At 39.2% G+C, this 16,779-nt stretch overlaps 2 protein-coding genes across 2 annotated transcripts; both read right to left on the bottom strand.

Moving 5' to 3' along the window:
• Window positions 1–6,345: 6,345 nt before the first annotated feature.
• Window positions 6,346–7,788, bottom strand: LOC137745526 (organelle RRM domain-containing protein 2, mitochondrial). Its single transcript, XM_068485487.2, has 3 exons — window positions 7,554–7,788; window positions 6,838–6,906; window positions 6,346–6,738 (listed from the first exon to the last, which is right to left on the bottom strand). Exons 1-3 carry the CDS (start codon window positions 7,669–7,671, stop codon window positions 6,497–6,499), a joined length of 429 nt encoding a protein of 142 aa, XP_068341588.1. The 5' UTR covers window positions 7,672–7,788; the 3' UTR covers window positions 6,346–6,496.
• Window positions 7,789–8,930: 1,142 nt separating this feature from the next.
• Window positions 8,931–15,732, bottom strand: LOC137745524 (uncharacterized). The gene is made up of 19 exons (XM_068485486.2): window positions 15,395–15,732; window positions 14,366–15,291; window positions 14,197–14,265; window positions 13,915–14,113; window positions 13,150–13,234; window positions 12,909–12,977; window positions 12,708–12,789; window positions 12,551–12,610; window positions 12,392–12,444; window positions 12,133–12,311; window positions 11,477–11,660; window positions 11,126–11,183; window positions 10,967–11,023; window positions 10,642–10,887; window positions 10,184–10,245; window positions 9,979–10,035; window positions 9,793–9,886; window positions 9,541–9,681; window positions 8,931–9,357 (listed from the first exon to the last, which is right to left on the bottom strand). The coding sequence occupies exons 2-19, from the start codon at window positions 15,119–15,121 to the stop codon at window positions 9,274–9,276; spliced, it is 2,535 nt and encodes an 844-aa protein (XP_068341587.2). The 5' UTR covers window positions 15,122–15,291; window positions 15,395–15,732; the 3' UTR covers window positions 8,931–9,273.
• Between the last annotated feature and the right edge of the window lie 1,047 nt (window positions 15,733–16,779).

The raw sequence follows: 16,779 nt of genomic DNA, 5'->3' as shown, positions 1-16,779 counted from the left end.
CAAAATTTTTTTCTCTTACTCTCTTAGTACTACAATTAATGGTAATGTTGACAAGTTTAAGGTTCGGTTTTTATGGAAGGTGAATTCAAACCAAATTATTCTGACTGATCTGTTGGATAGCGCAATCAAGTCTCTCACTCTGTTGGTATGAGTACATTATTGTACTAAAAAAAAGACTATTGACAATGCATGATTTAGTTAAATTACTATCTCAATGGTGCATCAAATATAAATAAGTTCCTGCCATTTAAGTTCAATTTGCATTATAGAGTACAAAAACACATGTTTTGAAGTGATAGTGCAATTGTTTTTACAATCATTGTTTGTAACACTCATCACGTTAACATTGATCACTCAAGCAACATGAAGATTATTATAGGAAAACAACTATCCCATCACTCAAACTATCATATACTAACATTTCAGCACAAGCTCGCGTGCATGCGAGAGGTCATTTTTTGTGCACATGAGCTACACGCCCTTTAAAGATGGGTTTGGTTTAGAAATTTTTCTAATTGTTTAACAGTGGTATTTCGTGAGAAATTGTTCATGAATTGTGCATGTGAGGGCTTTCTTAACATATTAGGCATTAAAATGTTCTTATGCTTTTCTTTTTCAATCATCTTCTTGAGATAATTTTTTTAACAGTTATGTTACAAACTATGACATGGTATCTAACCACCCAAGTAGTCAAGGTTTACTCTTTATCATGAAAAAAATAATCAACTCGGGTTTGTAAAGAAAAACACTCCTCAAAATCCATCTCGGTGGATATCTTCGTATGAAAACATTCTGTTTTGATAATTTGTCAAAGCTGAACAGTGGTGCAGCAAGATCACGGTGTTCCACCATTCGTGCCTAACAAATATCACTAATAAGAACCTTGTTCTAACCTCAACGCATGACACACATAAGCCTGCTATATAACTGTTCACAACATACTTTTTCATATCATAACGTCCTTTGCACAATTAGTCTGCTATATATCTATCTCAGACTTGCAAGGTAAGTTTCTAGACGGTAACCACCCAACTAACTAAATCATCCCATCTCATGACAAGTGTTAATCATCTAATAAGGTTCCATTACCTAACAGAACATACACATATCTCATTAATTTGGATAACCCAACTTAGTATCCTAACATTACCCCGCCCATAGAAACAGACCTTGTCCTCAAGGTTGAAAAGAAGGGAATCGACACTTGAAATTGTCATACGGCTCCCAGGTGGCATCCTCCTTGCGATGATTCTTCCAATGAACAAGAACTTCAGGGATCTGGGAATTGTCCTTGGTAAGTACACGAGACTGGAGAATGGCAAATGGGGTTGCTGGTAGCAGACCATCATCCGTGACATCAGGGAGCGGAGTAGTAGGAGCCACACCCACACCCAATTGCTTCTTCAAGCATGAGACATGGAAGACAAAATGTAATTTGGAGTGAACTGGCAGTCTGATCTTATAGGCTACTGATCCAATCTTCTCCAATACCTCAAAAGGTCCATAAAATTTTGGTTGGAGCTTATGAAATGGATGACTAGCCAAAGACTGATGTTGATAAGGAACAAGCCGGAGGTATACCATGTCACCTACTTCAAAAGAACGGTCAGTACGATGTTTATCCACCTGTTGCTTCATTTGGACCTGAGCAGCTTCCAAATTAGATTTGAGTTGAGTTAAAATCTGCGAGCGGGTTTGTAAACAGCGATCGACCATGTCCAATTTGGTGGTGCCAGACTCATACGTTGGAATTGCAGGAGAAGTTGGCCATACACAATTTCATATGGTGTGAGCTTCGAAGAAGAGTGATAAGAAGTGTTGTAACTCCATTCAGCCCGTGATAACCATTGGAGCCATTTCTTTGGTTGAAGGCTGCAAAAACAACGCAGATATGTTTCCAGACAACGGTTGACTACCTCAGTTTGCCCATCAGACTGGGGGTGATACCCTGAGCTCAAACAGAGTTTAGACCCTTGTAATGCAAAGAACTCTTTCCAAAATGCACTTAGGAACACCGGATCTCGGTCACTAACGATCGTGGCAGGCATTCCATGGAGCTTGAATATGTGGTCCACAAAAACCTGAGCAACGGAATGGGCCGTGTATGGATGCGACAGTGCCACAAAATGGGCGTATTTAGAGAACCGATCAACAACTACAAAAATAACCGTCTTCCCTTTGTAAGGCGGCAACCCAACAATAAAATCCATGGAAATATCAGTCCACACAGTTTGAGGAATTGGCAGGGGATTCAAGAGGCCTGGTGAAGCCAAGGTTTCGTATTTGTTTTGTTGACACACCTGACAGTCAGCAACCATCCGTCGAATGTCAGTCTTCATGCCATGCCAATAGAAAGAGCGAGAGAGTCGCTTGTAAGTCTTAAGAAACCCGGAATGTCCCGCCATCAAGGTACTGTGATGTTCATGAAACACCTTATCCCTCCAATTGGTCGTCGGACTCAACACAATTCTGCCCTTATGCTTAAGGAACCCATTATCAAAATGGAAGGAAGAGGAAGATGTAGCCGCAACACTAGTCAACACCGAGGGGTCCTTGAGTTTTGAAATAATCCAAGGCTCTTGTTCCAAATGGCGCCTCAAGTCGTCTAACCAACCCATATAGGGATAGGAAATAGCACATAACTGAGCCTCCGAATGTAGTCGAGACAAAGCATCCGCAACTTGATTTTCAGTGCCTTGTTTGTACTGGATTTCATAATCAAAGCCCAAGAGTTTAGAAATCCATTTTTGTTGGAATGGAGTATGAGCCCGATTTTGCAGAAAGAATTTCAAACTATGATGGTCTGTGCGGATAACAAAGTGGCTGCCTTGAAGATAAGTTTGCCATTTCTTAATAGCATGGACGATTGCAAGCATCTCCCTTTCATATGCCGACATAGCTTGAGATCGAGGACCAAGGGCTTTACTTGTAAAAGCTATAGGGCGGCCTTCTTGTTGTAGAACAGCCCCAATGCCCGTGTTAGATGCATCTGTTTCAATCACAAATGGCTGCGAAAAATCTGGAAGAGCCAGAACTTGTGGAGATAACATCACATCTTTAAGCTGATTGAAAGCAACCGTAGCGTCGGAATTCCAATGGAAGGCATCCTTCTTTGTTAAGGCAGTTAGTGGGCCACAAATTCTGCCATAACCTGGTATAAACTTGCGGTAATACCCAGTTAAACCCAAAAATCCACGCAAGGCTTTAATGGTTCCAGGTCAAGGCCAATCTTGAATGACCCGGAGCTTGGAATGATCCGCTGCAACGCCATCCCGTGATACCACATGACCCAAATACTCAATCTGTGTTTTACCAAAATCACATTTTGATTTCTTTACAAACAATTTATGCTGCTGTAGCACGTGAAAAACTGTACTGAGATGTCGCAAGTGTTCCTCCCAAGTAGAACTGTAAACTAAGATATCGTCAAAAAAGACCAGAACAAAGTGACGTAAAAAGGGCCGGAAAATCTCATTCATGAGACTTTGAAAAGTTGCTGGAGCGTTAGTGAGGCCGAATGGCATTACCAGGAACTCATAGTGGCCACTGTGAGTACGGAAGGCTGTTTTGGCAATATCATCAGGATGAACTCGGATTTGATGATATCCTGCTCTGAGATCGAGCTTAGAAAAAAATTGAGCCCCAAAGAGTTCATCTAACAATTCATCAATTAAAGGAATCGAATACTTATCTTTGATCGTCAACAAATTCAAAGCCCGGTAATCCATACACATCCTCCAACTGCTGTCTTTTTTCCGAACCAACAAAACAGGAGAGGAAAATGGACTGTTACTAGCACGGATAAACCCGGAATCCAATAGCTCTTGAACACAATTCTCAATTTCAGATTTTTGTATAGGACTGTAACGATAAGGTCTTGCACTAGGTGGTTTACTGCCCTCCAAAAGTGGAATGTGATGGTCATGGGATCTTGAAGGAGGTAAAGTAGTAGGTGTCTGGAAGATAGAGTCAAACTGAGAAAGCAATTCCTGCAACCCTGCTTGTTGACTATCCGAGAGATCTCCAACCACTACTACTGTTGTATTCGGATCAAGAAGGAATAAAACAACCCCAAAAGACCCTTGACTGAGCAATCGTTCCATTTGACACACTGATACGGAACTTGGCGCATGAGGAGGAGAGCTATACAAACAATAGTATCGTTGGCCTAAGGTGAATTCCATCTTCAATTTCTCAAAATCCCAGAGAATGGGTCCCAAGGTTCGCAACCATTGAGCACCCAAGACAACATCACAACCACCCAATTGCAAAACATACAAATCCGAGATATATTCGTAGTCTTGGATACTAATTCTAACCTGAGAACAACACCCCATACTGGTAATTGTACCACCATTGGCAATCATCACATCAAACTTCATAAGAGGGTCGACTCTCCAACCCATCTTCTTGGCGAGGGCAGAGTTGATGAAATTATGAGAACTTCCCGAATCGAAAAGAATCATTGCAGGGCAATGTTTAATAGACCCTAGGACCTTCATAGTTTGAATATTATCAGGAGCAGAGACACCATACACGGCACATGCAGTAATACGAGCATTCGATAACTCATCACCCTTATCTAACACAGGATCCTCATCAAGAACCTCCTCAGATCTATCAGACAAATCAAGTAGTAAGAGTTGTTGACTTTGGCAAACATGCCCTCTAAACCATTTGACAGGACAATAATCGCAAAGACCCTTTTTCCGTCGTTCCCTAATTTCCTCAAAAGTCATCTTCTTCACAGTGTTTGGTTTAGGAAAAGTAACAGAGGAATTGGGGTTACCTGGATCCGTAAGACCTGGAGTAACCTTACTGCCCACCGAATTATGCCAAGAGAAATTTGGAGTCTTCGAAAAAGATCGGATCTTAGAATCAGCAAGCTTAGCATCGAGTTGTAAGGCAATAGCCTGCGCCTCATAAACGTCCGATGGTCGCAGAAGCTTGACATCGTGACGGAGCTCCGATCTCAATCCCCCAATGAAACAGCTTTTAAGCATCGACGGAGCAATCTCATGGGTTCGATTTGCCAAACGCCTAAACGCTGCAATGTAATCTCGAACTAACCCCGTCTGTCGCAATTGAATCAAAGCTTCAGAAAAATCCTCAAACTCCGATGGCCCGAACTCACGACAGAAAACCTTAACAAAATCAGGCCAACGAGGAAAGTTCTTGATACAATTCCGCCATTGAAACCACTGAAGGGCTTCTCGATCAAAATGAAAAGATGCCAATTGAACCTTGCGATCGTCGGCGACCGAGAAATATTCGAAGAAATGTTCCGCCTTATACACCTAAGCTAATGGATCATCACCTTCACCAAATCTTGGAAAATCGAGCTTGATTGGTGGCTGGCGAAACTGGAATTGATAATCTTGATGACGGAATCTAGTATCTTGACGTTGACGCTGGAATTGCAGATTGGGATCAAGATTCTGATCGCTGAAGGTTTCCTCCGAATCCATGGGATTTCCCCCCAATTCAGACGGACCCACACGATTGGTACGATCACGGCCTTGCTTTTCCATGGAAACCGACCGAGATTCCACCAACGAGAGACGAGTATCGATCGACGCCATGAATTTGGTCATTTGGGCTGTCAGATTCTGAACCGATTCTTCGATTCTGGAGTTCGAAGCTTCAAGGGCGGTGACGCGAGCATCCATCTTTGTGGCTCGAGTGGTTGCCCTCAGCATACGCAAGGGAAACGTGGGATCGTAGAATTGGCTGATACCAATAATAAGAACCTTGTTCTAACCTCAACGCATGACACACATAAGCCTGCTATATAACTGTTCACAACATACTTTTTCATATCATAACCTCCTTTGCACAATTAGTCTGCTATATATCTATCTCAGACTTGCAAGGTAAGTTTCTAGACAGTAACCACCCAACTAACTAAATCATCCCATCTCATGACAAGTGTCAATCATCTAATAGGGTTCCATTACCTAACAGAACATACACATATCTCATTAATTTGGATAACCCAACTTAGTATCCTAACAATCACCCCTAAGATTAAAAACTGAAAGAAAAAAAATCAAATTTTCGAAGTGCATGGCTTAACAGAATCAGTGTAAGTTTTTTTTTCTTCTTTTTCAAAAGGAAGACAACTAGTGGTAAGCCACGGTTATCCATTCATTCCTGGCCCGGAGGGGCTATGGAGAATTTCATCCTGCCCGTGGCCACAGTCAAACAGACTTACCAGCTCGGAGCATCGAATTCGGGACCTCCCACATTTTTTTGTTTATTGGGGAGCCGTAGCCTGCCAACTTATCATTGAGCCACTTGATGTGGTTTCGATGTAAGTTCCATAGGTAAAATGTGCCAGAAAGGTTAAAAGAAGGAAATTTAAAGCATGGATAACCATATTTAAATAATTCAAGTGTTTCATATTTCTCAATACATATAACCAGAGGGGGATTAGTGTTGAAACTGCCCTCCTTTTCATCACAATGAGATTAAACCGAAGCAACTCATGCAGTCATCATCCACACCACCCAATCGTCTTGTTTGATCTGAAGCCAGTTTCCGAAGGGTCTTGCTGTGCTTGCGGTGGAGGAGCATATCTAGGCTCCCTAGGCTTGGCAGGGTCGACGAAAATAACCCACCCATCCAAGAACTTGGCATTCATTCCTTCTCTAGCTTTCTCAGCTTCTTCAACTGATGCGTATGTGATGAAACCGAACCCCTTTGATCTTTGAGACACCCTATCCATGACCACCTTAGCTACATGGCCAACGAATGCAATGCGTTCGGGTTAAAGCATTGTAAGAAAGGTTGTTAGGACTTAGGAGAGCAAATGAACAAGCTAGAATCGACTTTTACCATCTACAATCTGCCCAAATGGGGAAAATGCCTCTCTAAGCTTTTCGTCTGTTGTTAATCTCGAAAGACCTGCTCATTGCAAATAACGAAACAACAGTAATGATTCAAGATTGAATATATTCGTGTCTTCAAGATTCTACAAATGGTAATGTAGTCTCCTCAGGAGCTCAACAGTTCTTCAGTAAACAGATGGCATATTTACAAGAGTTAAACACATTTGCAGCCATATTTGTTCTGTTTTCTTTTCGATAAATTAGTCGAAATATTCGAAAGTATTGGATTGAAGCTTTGTTATTAAATTTATATAAAAAAAAGAATCAAATAACAAAGAAATGAACACAGATTGAAGCACAAGGATATGCAATTACAAATTTACAAAAGAGGCCTGATCCTTTATAGGTCATAGACATACACTAAACTCTAAAGGAGCACCAAATTATATAAACTCGCATAATCTGGGTAGAAACCACAACCACTGATCGTAATGTGTCAATGTTTCATCGACATGTCGTCGATATTTAATTTCAGCAAGTGGGATCTGCTCAATTTAGCCAAGTTCCAAAAAAGATACAACCTTTGACAAAATAAGTGAAAAAGAAAGAATTTTCGAAGCAAAGAAATGAAAACAAAACATGGGTTTCTGCAGGATTCGATTGAATTTCGCAAAAAGGGAAGAACAGAAAGAAAATAACGAAGTGGGTGAGATCGACATGTACCGCTAATGAATAGCCTGGGGGATGTGAGAGTTGAATTGTGACGAATGACGGCGAATTGGGAGTGGAGAGCGGACGAAGATCCGCCGAGGACGCGTCGGAAGGTGGAGATGAACGCCATTTGAGGTGATCCGACTTCAATGGACAGTGTGTGACAACAGAGTCTGGGGATTTTGGGGGTTTAGGGTTTAATGAGCAGAGAGAAATATCAGGTTCGGGTCGGGTGGGAGCAGAGTTCCAGAAGCTTCTACACTTCGTTCAAAACCAATGGGTCCGACCGGGCTTGGCCCAATTGGGATTTTTCCACAAAAGTGAATGTCACGACTCACAAATTTAATAAAGTTCCGAATACGTCCCCGATCACACATAGTGGAAGTTAAGAGGGTCGGATGGTCACATGGTTCGGTCGTCCGCACTCTAGAATTTTTCGACATAAAAGTTTATGGGAGTCTAATATTGGAGTAGCCAATTACATTTATAATTAGATTCATGGTTTTTTTGGAATAAAGCCTAATCTAGCATCAAATAAATCTTAAATAATTTTAGAAAATATACACAAATAATACCGATCACTAGTTTTTAATAAAAATATAATTGGAAACACTAAATAAACAATAATTCTATATGAATCATGATTTTATTGCCCTTTAATTGTCTGTTTAATGTCCTTGAATTATTTATTTATTATATGTTTGTGACCCCTTCTATTTTTTGAGACGAAATGATAATAACTTTATTGATGGGATTATAAACAATTATAGTCTTGAAAAATATGGTTCTAAATAATATCACGAGTCTCCTCAAATCAATACGAACCAAAATCTGAAACAAGAGTCAATTTAGCCATTTTATGCACCACAAAATTAGTGGTTCTATGAACATGACAAACTCACGATTTATCCAAATTTTGCAAGCAAGCCTGAATGTCACTTGCCTCTAAACCCAGCCAAGAGCCTTCAAGATTCTCACATCTTAGCCATTCATCGTGTATCGTATGATCATAAAACATTTGACTTCTTTTATTTAAAATTAAATACAAATATTATCTGACGAAAATCGACCGCAAGATATACAATGAACGATGAACGGTTAAAATGTGAAGATCCCTAGAATCCCTACAAAATAGATCCGGAGAATAACTTTCAAGTACAATATTCGACCATCCCTTCTCGAAAGCCAGCTGCACATTTTCTAGCAGCATGGAACTCCACCACATCGAGCACTGTTACAGGTGGGATATTCAGACAAAACCTCCAGCATAACTACCAGCTTTGCGACCAGTTTTATTCGAGAACATTTCACATATTCATATTTTATGTTACATGAGTTACCGTCCATGGTACTAAATCCAAGTGGTAGAAGCAAAGTGACAATTCAAAGTGAACCGAAATGAAAAATGTGAAACATTATCGTCATACGGTAACCAAATAAAAATGTGGGATGCATGCAGGTTAAAAGGACAGCATGCACTTCTTTTTCTTCTCTTTTTACATACATTCTTCTTGCTCATCTTCCTCCTTTTACTCTCGAATTCCAGTTTCTTCAATAATATTTTTCTTTAAAAAAAATCCTCAAACTGCTGCTTATTGGAGAGGTGAATCACTAACGGGACTAAAAATAGCAGCGATATTACACGGGAAGTGAAGCGCGAAAAAGAAAAAAAACTAACATGTAAAAGAAAAACTAAATCTAACTTCGAACATCACGGAAAATTGACAAGTTGTCAATCCGTCAACTTCACCACCTTTTCTAGCATTGACGTCCCCCTGAAAATTGTCAACTGCACTTCCCTCATGTATTTCGATAACTGGCAAATAAGAGAAGTTCAAGCGGTTAGGGATTGTTAACATTCACTAGCTGCTAACATCAAGAAGATTGAAAACAAGAACAGCCCGCCTTATAATACCAAGTTAGAAAAATCAAATTCTCTGTAACTGCGTACCATCTGCAGATAATAATATATGCAATTCAAGTAACTGTATTCACTTACTTGCTCGTCTCTCATCTTTCTAAATCCTAATTTCCTCGTCCAGATTGACTCAGCTTCCTCAGCCGCGGGGAGAACCAGTTTTTCCACTTTCAGAGAAATAAGTAAACTCTCCATACATGAAAATAATGCTTGGAAATAACCCTACAAACACCAATAAACAATGACGTCAAACTTCAAAAAACCTGTTAGTTTAATAGAAAAGGAAAACATTGAAGCATTATCAGATAAAAGCAGATTCCAAATCCAACTTACTTTTCCTTGATGTTCCCTACTAGTAGCAACAATAGGAAGCTCAGCAACCTCCCGACCAAAAACCCTAAGGAGACCAGCAGATACAACAACAGACCTGGACATAAACGAAAATTGTTACTAGTGTAAAATGGTGTGACAAAACCATCAAGTATTATAATTCGTGCTAACACAGGAGGAGCAACGTACCCCACTATTAAAACTACACAGTACATGCCTCCAAACTCTTGACCTGAAATATTTCTCCTGAAAAATGCCGGAAAAAATAATTGATTCAACAATATTTTTGTCATAGAAATTATATTGGATGAACAAACGCTACATAAAAATACATAATTCCAAGAAGCAACAAATAACTAAAAAACAGTGGAACAAATTAAAAACCACCACTTACCCATATACCATAACAGGGATCAAGTCACGACCAGACTCTGCAACAATAGGGTCAAAGCACTCCTGCCAATTTAGCACAATCAATTTGAAGGTGACAACATCGATAACTATTCCATATAAATTTGTCCGCACAACCAATTTGAAGTGACAACGTATGAAAGATACACAATTGACAACTAAGAAGTGACCGAAAAATACATAAATAGGAAGCCTAATCTAGAACGCCAAGTGACATACGAGAGAAGCCATTCCCTCAATATATTCGTCCTGTATAAGCTTTTGATGACTGAAACATAACTTACCAGTTCTAAAAGTAAATTCTATTTCTTTGTGAATTTTAAACATACAATTGGGACAGAATAAAACACCAAAGTCCAAGTTCAGTGCCATACGTTGAAAGGCATCAAATGAGCATTAAAGAATAAGGGTAACAATTCCAACGCACATATATGTACTTACTCGAAAAATAGCAGCAGCCCTTGAAAGGAAGGGTAGGTGTTCCGGATAGCGCCTCTTTCCACTGAAAACTCGCCATTGAACATCTGCCATTCCGTCAATAAATATACCTCTATCTGCATGCTTCCGGATTATTGTATCTGATAATGTAGCTGGAACACGCTCTGCTTCACTGAGTACTAAATTCTGTAAAGCTGCATGAATCCTGTTACAGTCATCACAACAAAACCATTTATCTTTGGGGAGTGCCTGCAGTAAGACAGCAAAAAATATAAATTAGCATCCCAGAAATATAAAAAATTTAACCACCACAAGGTTCAGAACATACTTTTAAGTCACATAATCCACTGTTCCGTAAGCAGCCAACATGGAACTCCTTCTCACACTGAACAAGAATCAAGGGTAAGAATAAAACGATGATAACTAAAGAGAGAATTTTGACAACTCTCGTTGTATGTGATCAAAAGAATGAAAATGCAAGTCATACCTGATCACAGATTATAACAGTTCGTTCATCAAATAAAGCCACACTGAAATCATGGCTCCTAAAAATACAAAATAATATGTTAGCACCTATGAGTGATAACCAAATGGCAAAGATCAAGTGAAGAAATTATATCACAAGGGTCCTCAAGAGAAATTATATAAAAATATTGCAAAGAAATTGTGTAGAAACCAGGGTACCACATTTCCAACAAAACAGTTTGTCGCCATAAATGTTGACCATGATGTGAGAGACTCAAAAAATTTAACCAACTTAATTAAAACCTTCATTCACTTCAGGCTACTTAAAATGCATACAAGAAATTAATGGAATTAATACACAAAAGGAACCAACCTGCAAACGACGCAGCCACCAATTTCATACTCAGGTGCATTGAATACCCGTGTCAACCGTATCACAATAGGTCTTCCAAAATTTGAAGATTCCCCAGCAGCAGCTTTTTTACCAGGTTCAAACTTATCTCTACAATCTGGACAATGCCAATCACCTTGAGGAACCCGTGGTAAATCCAAACAAGCTGCAATATAAACAAAGGTTAGACCCAAAATAAAATGAAACACCTAACAACTACTAACTTGATTGACTCATAGGGATATTTAAATTCTTAACAACCTGATCAATATATAAGATGACTTTGTTTCCCAACAAAAGAATTGAAATATCAGGTTTTTTTAGTAATATTAGCTGTGCGGAGAATACATCCAATTATTCGATTGAGAAGACAGTGATGTGGAACAAAAAAAAAAAAATCATCAAACCATTAAATTGTTCAGTAATTTCAATTCAATAGCACTACAAAAGCATGAGGAGTGATGAGGAACAAAAATCATTCATCAAATCACTTAAATATTCAGTTAAACTGGGGAAAGAACAAAACGGAATGTATCAAATGTGATCTTAAAAGTTGATGAGCAAGCCTTAAGAACATAAAGCAAATGTATACATCCACAAACTAAAATCAAGTACCAAAAATTAGAAACAATATCAACCTGAATGATAAGCACGAGGGCATCCATCACAGAAAATCATATCCCCTGTATCATGTCCACATACAGCACACATATCATCATTGCCATCACTGCCACCAATTGTCAGGTTTTGGCCGTTGGCCAATGACATGGCTATATCGTGAAGCGTCAGTCCATTGGAAATATAGATGTGACGGTAGCTGCAAAATGAAATAAATTATCTACACATGACACACTGAACAACTAGAACAGCAGCCCGAGCTCTTTAAAAGCTACTCACGGTTGACGCCTTGCAGCCATTCCAGCATGAGCTTCAAACTGTGAAGGGCTTATCTGTTTTCACATAAAGAGTAAATTGACATGAGAAAAAAAGGGAAGGAGGGGCTAGACCAACATACAGGACTCAAATTTGATGTGGTCTGTGCAGCTCAGTATTTACCTCTTTGTCACAGCAATTACAGACTATCCCATTTCCCTGCTTATAGCCGCTAAGTAATCTCTGGGAATAGCACAACATCAAATCATGTAAAGATCAGAAGTTACAGGCATCCACACGTGAAAACAGCATTAACATGATAATTATATCCATAAATTACCTGCCCTTTGACATAGTATGCCAATTTAGCTCCATCTGGAAGTCCATTTGGCATAAATAATAACCGGTGGAGATCATTATCCCTGTCAACCAGGAATAATTTCCCAATCAAACAAAACTCACCCATTATTGCGCAGCATCTTATAAAAAACTCCTCACAGAGAATCACAATAGGAAAAGGAGGGGAAGGGATGATGCAAACCTTTTCCTATTGCCACCTTCAGCAGTTTTCTTCTGGTACATAGCTGCATACGGATTGTGGAAGCTTGGTCTGCACAGCAGATACAGTTTCAGTTTTCTCATGCAAAAGACTGCATGTTTCAGTTTTCCATTAGCCAGTAAATAAATGAAGTTAAATCACCGTTAAATTAATCTAACAAATTTAATGATGGACATATATTCAGTGTATAGAAAACAAAATTACCATGTGTTATGTTTATTACCTGGGAATTGGGTGACGCAATTTAGGAAGCTTCACACGATGTCTTTTCTCCACTTCAGCCATTCCATCGCTTCGATTAAGAGTTTCTGCAGAATGTTTTATATATCGAAAAAGGAACATTGGGGTCTTAATAATACATTAACGTAATTTATATATCAGCTGGACACAATTTTGTTTCCTTTCCTCGATCACTTTTCCCTTATAGCATTTTCGGCCTTCCAACATAAGCATTTTAAAACGCAAAATTTATCAAATTGCAATATCTTTGGCCAACTTTCATCTGACTAGATTACACTACCCTCAAAATCTCAACAAGCACATGACAAATGAGCTTCATGGATGGCAGATTTTCTAGATCTGAGATATATGGTATTTGTCCTAGGAAGTTAAGAAAAATGATGGTGAAATTAAACATGAATTGGAATCAAGCTCAAACCAAGCAACGAAGTTTTCTTCTGACAAGCCCTCCCCTTCCTTCCTCGTTCACTTTCCTTCCCATCCCCCTTCAATTCCATAAAATAGTTCCCATCCAAAACAAATATACACATCATAATCATCATCTTGTTGGGCCTACTTGGGATCCTACCTAAGTGGGTCTGGATATCGTCTGATGTTATTTGGGCTACCGCACGTCCATAATCCTATGTGTGTTAGAGTCAAGTATTGGCTCGATTATTAAGGGAAGGGCTTTTTTAAAAGGCTTATTGAGAAAAGAACAATTTCAGAAAGGGCAAAAAAAAAACCCTAAGAAACTTGTTGCTATTACCTTTCCAAACCCGGAAGGACTCTTCATTGAGAGCAGAACCAGCAATATCCTTTATCACTTCATCCAGACTGCTTAGCGGAGCAGTCTTCAGTTCTTGTATGATGCTATAAACTGCCCTCCCATTCTCCATGTATATGTGATTATTAGGATGCCGAGTCTTGACACCAGCATGCTGCTCAAACTCATATGCACTGAGTACCTGCTCATTGCATTGAATCAATCAGCTATATAAGCAATATTGCACTTAAACTCCAAAACAAAGTAAACAGTGAGTATACTTACCCTGGTGAAATTGCATGATGAGCAGCCGCACAAATAACCACCGCCACTTACAATTCCATGTAGCTCTATCTGCCAAAATTTATATTAGAACCTCCATGGAAAATAGATATTCATACTGCAAGCACATATTATATCCAACCGAGAAGAATATATATGTTTGATAAAATACCTTTGGCGGGGAGGAAACATACTTCACTCGAGCTCCATCAAGAATACCAGTAGACAATAGCTTCTTAACATTTGAAGGATAGCTGCTCGGAACTACATAGTTAGAACTTTCCACCTTTGAGTTAAGCGCACAAGGATGAAAGTTGCCAGTTTCAGCGCATTGCCTCCAATATGAACTATCTGGAAACTCCCTACTTGTACTAGGCATCGCTTGAAAGTCCATTCCGGGCTCCTCGTGAGAACCTCCATGTGAAAAGTCTTGATTACTCGCAGTCTGATTCTCCTTTTTCTTACTGAACTTGAACGTAATCTTGCGAATCCCAGATGAACTGGCAAGCTTAGGAATTTCTACCACAACACGAGAGGTCAATACATCACCATTCGTCTCGTTCTCAATTTGACAATTATCATTCTCGGTACACTGTCCATTGCTCAAGTTCTCTGCACCCAAATTCTCCGAACATGAGGACTCAACTTCACCACACTCCGTTCCGTTACTATTTGCCAATTCCGCAGGTTGGCTAGTAATGTCCTGAAAAATGGAGCCATTCTCTTTCGGAGATACAACGGGGTTTGATACTTCCGATCTTATATCCTCATTGGAATGCTCCTTCACTTGCTTCTTGTTTGGAAACCCGTCTGCCCCGCTATCATCTTCGAGACACTCGTGCTCTCGCTTCAGTTCAGTTCTCGGGAAGTTTTCTGTTTCCACTTCCCCATCTCTCAATTTCCCCACACAAATTGCCTCTTCTCCCATCCAACTACAACTCCACTCCAAAATCCAAATTCGACAAATCCCCAAAAACCAACACTTAGAGACTGAGACAGCATTCAATCAGAAACCCAATTTCAAAAACGAATCGTAATTCGCCGAGCTCGAATCACAAATCACAGCTTTTCGCTCAGAATTTGAAAATAGTTTTTATCCTAAAAACAAGTAATCGAATCAAAACCAAACCACAAAAAATGAAAACAAAAACATTGGAACCATCAATTTAGGAAAAGATTCGAAAATAGTTAAATTTAATACCTTGTGGTACTCCAAATCTGAAAAATTCGAATCCAACAGGACTTGGAAATCCGATAGAAGAAAGAGGAGCTTGGAGATCCAAAGCGTTTTCGAATCGAATTCGGAAAGATGCGGATCTGAAATTCAAAAAAAAAAAAAAAAAAAGTCTGGGTTGTTTGTGTGGAGTGAGATATCTGAGAGGAAATAGCGCGGGATGCGAAAAGGGTTTTAAGAGAAGTGTGAAAACATGCAGAGCGGCAAAAATAGCGAAATGAAAAGCTTGTCTCGCGCCCCAGATTCAACTTTTGAGGGACAGATAATCGGATATAGTCCACAAGAGACAAATATTATTATTTCTCTTTTTCTTTAAATAAAATAAAATAGAAATAAATTAAAAAATGGTGACGAATGAGTTTCTTTGGAATTATCGAGAAGGCAGGTGGATAAAGCATACGGGCCCACCTTTTGGACGAACCGGATGGCGCCGCGTGGCGTACAACCATCGGGACCCATAGAAACATTGTGAAGTGTCCCGTCGATGACACGTGTGATGCGATTTGGAACCGCGAGTCCCGCGCCTTTTCAATTTTTTCGGGAATTTTGTAATTTTAAGAGTTTGGTGCGCGGAATGAGGATCCACTCCGATCCTCTTTGTGAGATATTAGGAATCTTTAAATTATGTCAATTTATCGTATATTATGTAGTTATAAATTATTTTAAATTAAATATAAATAGTACTGACGAAAACTGACTGTACGATATACGATGAACAAACGATTTGAAGATCCCCAAGATCCTTATAAAGAGAATCCTCTTGGTGGTGCGCGGAAGCAACCATGAGTGCGGCGTTTGATTGAATTTGAGTCGTGGGATGGTCTAGGTGGAGGCATCTGAAGGAGCGTAAAAAGTTTTTGAGGGGTCGAAACACTTAACTACAATTTATGGTATTCCTCTTCACTTGTAAGTGAGGGGTTTCGATTCTCGTTAAACGGAAACTTGAACTACATTATTGCTACTCATTATGAGGCTAAGGCTAAGCCCAACTCCCTCTCACTTAGTGTTAATAATATTGTTTGTTTAAAAAAAAATAGGGTGGTTCGGTATGGCATCCTAAACCGAAAATGGATCCCGAATCCTAAACTAAAAATTTTCGAGACGGGAATTTGAAGATCAATCTTGAACCGAAATTTTTGGGTTGTGGGCTAAAATTTAGGCTTTTGGCCTGAAATTTTGTTACCCAATTTCATATCAATTGAAATTTAGGTTTTTTTTACCTTATACCAACTTGAAAATTCATATTAATTCAATTACCAATTCATTCATACCAAGTCAAATTGACGTTCCAAAGTTTCAAACTGCTTAATTTCATATTTCTATTTCTAATATAGTTTACTATCAAACTACTT

The sequence above is a fragment of the Pyrus communis genome, chromosome 12 (assembly GCF_041283825.1).
Source record: "Pyrus communis isolate YQ-2024b chromosome 12, ASM4128382v1, whole genome shotgun sequence".
NCBI classification, from domain to species: Eukaryota; Viridiplantae; Streptophyta; class Magnoliopsida; order Rosales; family Rosaceae; genus Pyrus; species Pyrus communis.
The sequence above is the reverse complement of the archived record's forward strand: the minus strand, read 5'-3'. Positions and strand labels throughout refer to the sequence as shown.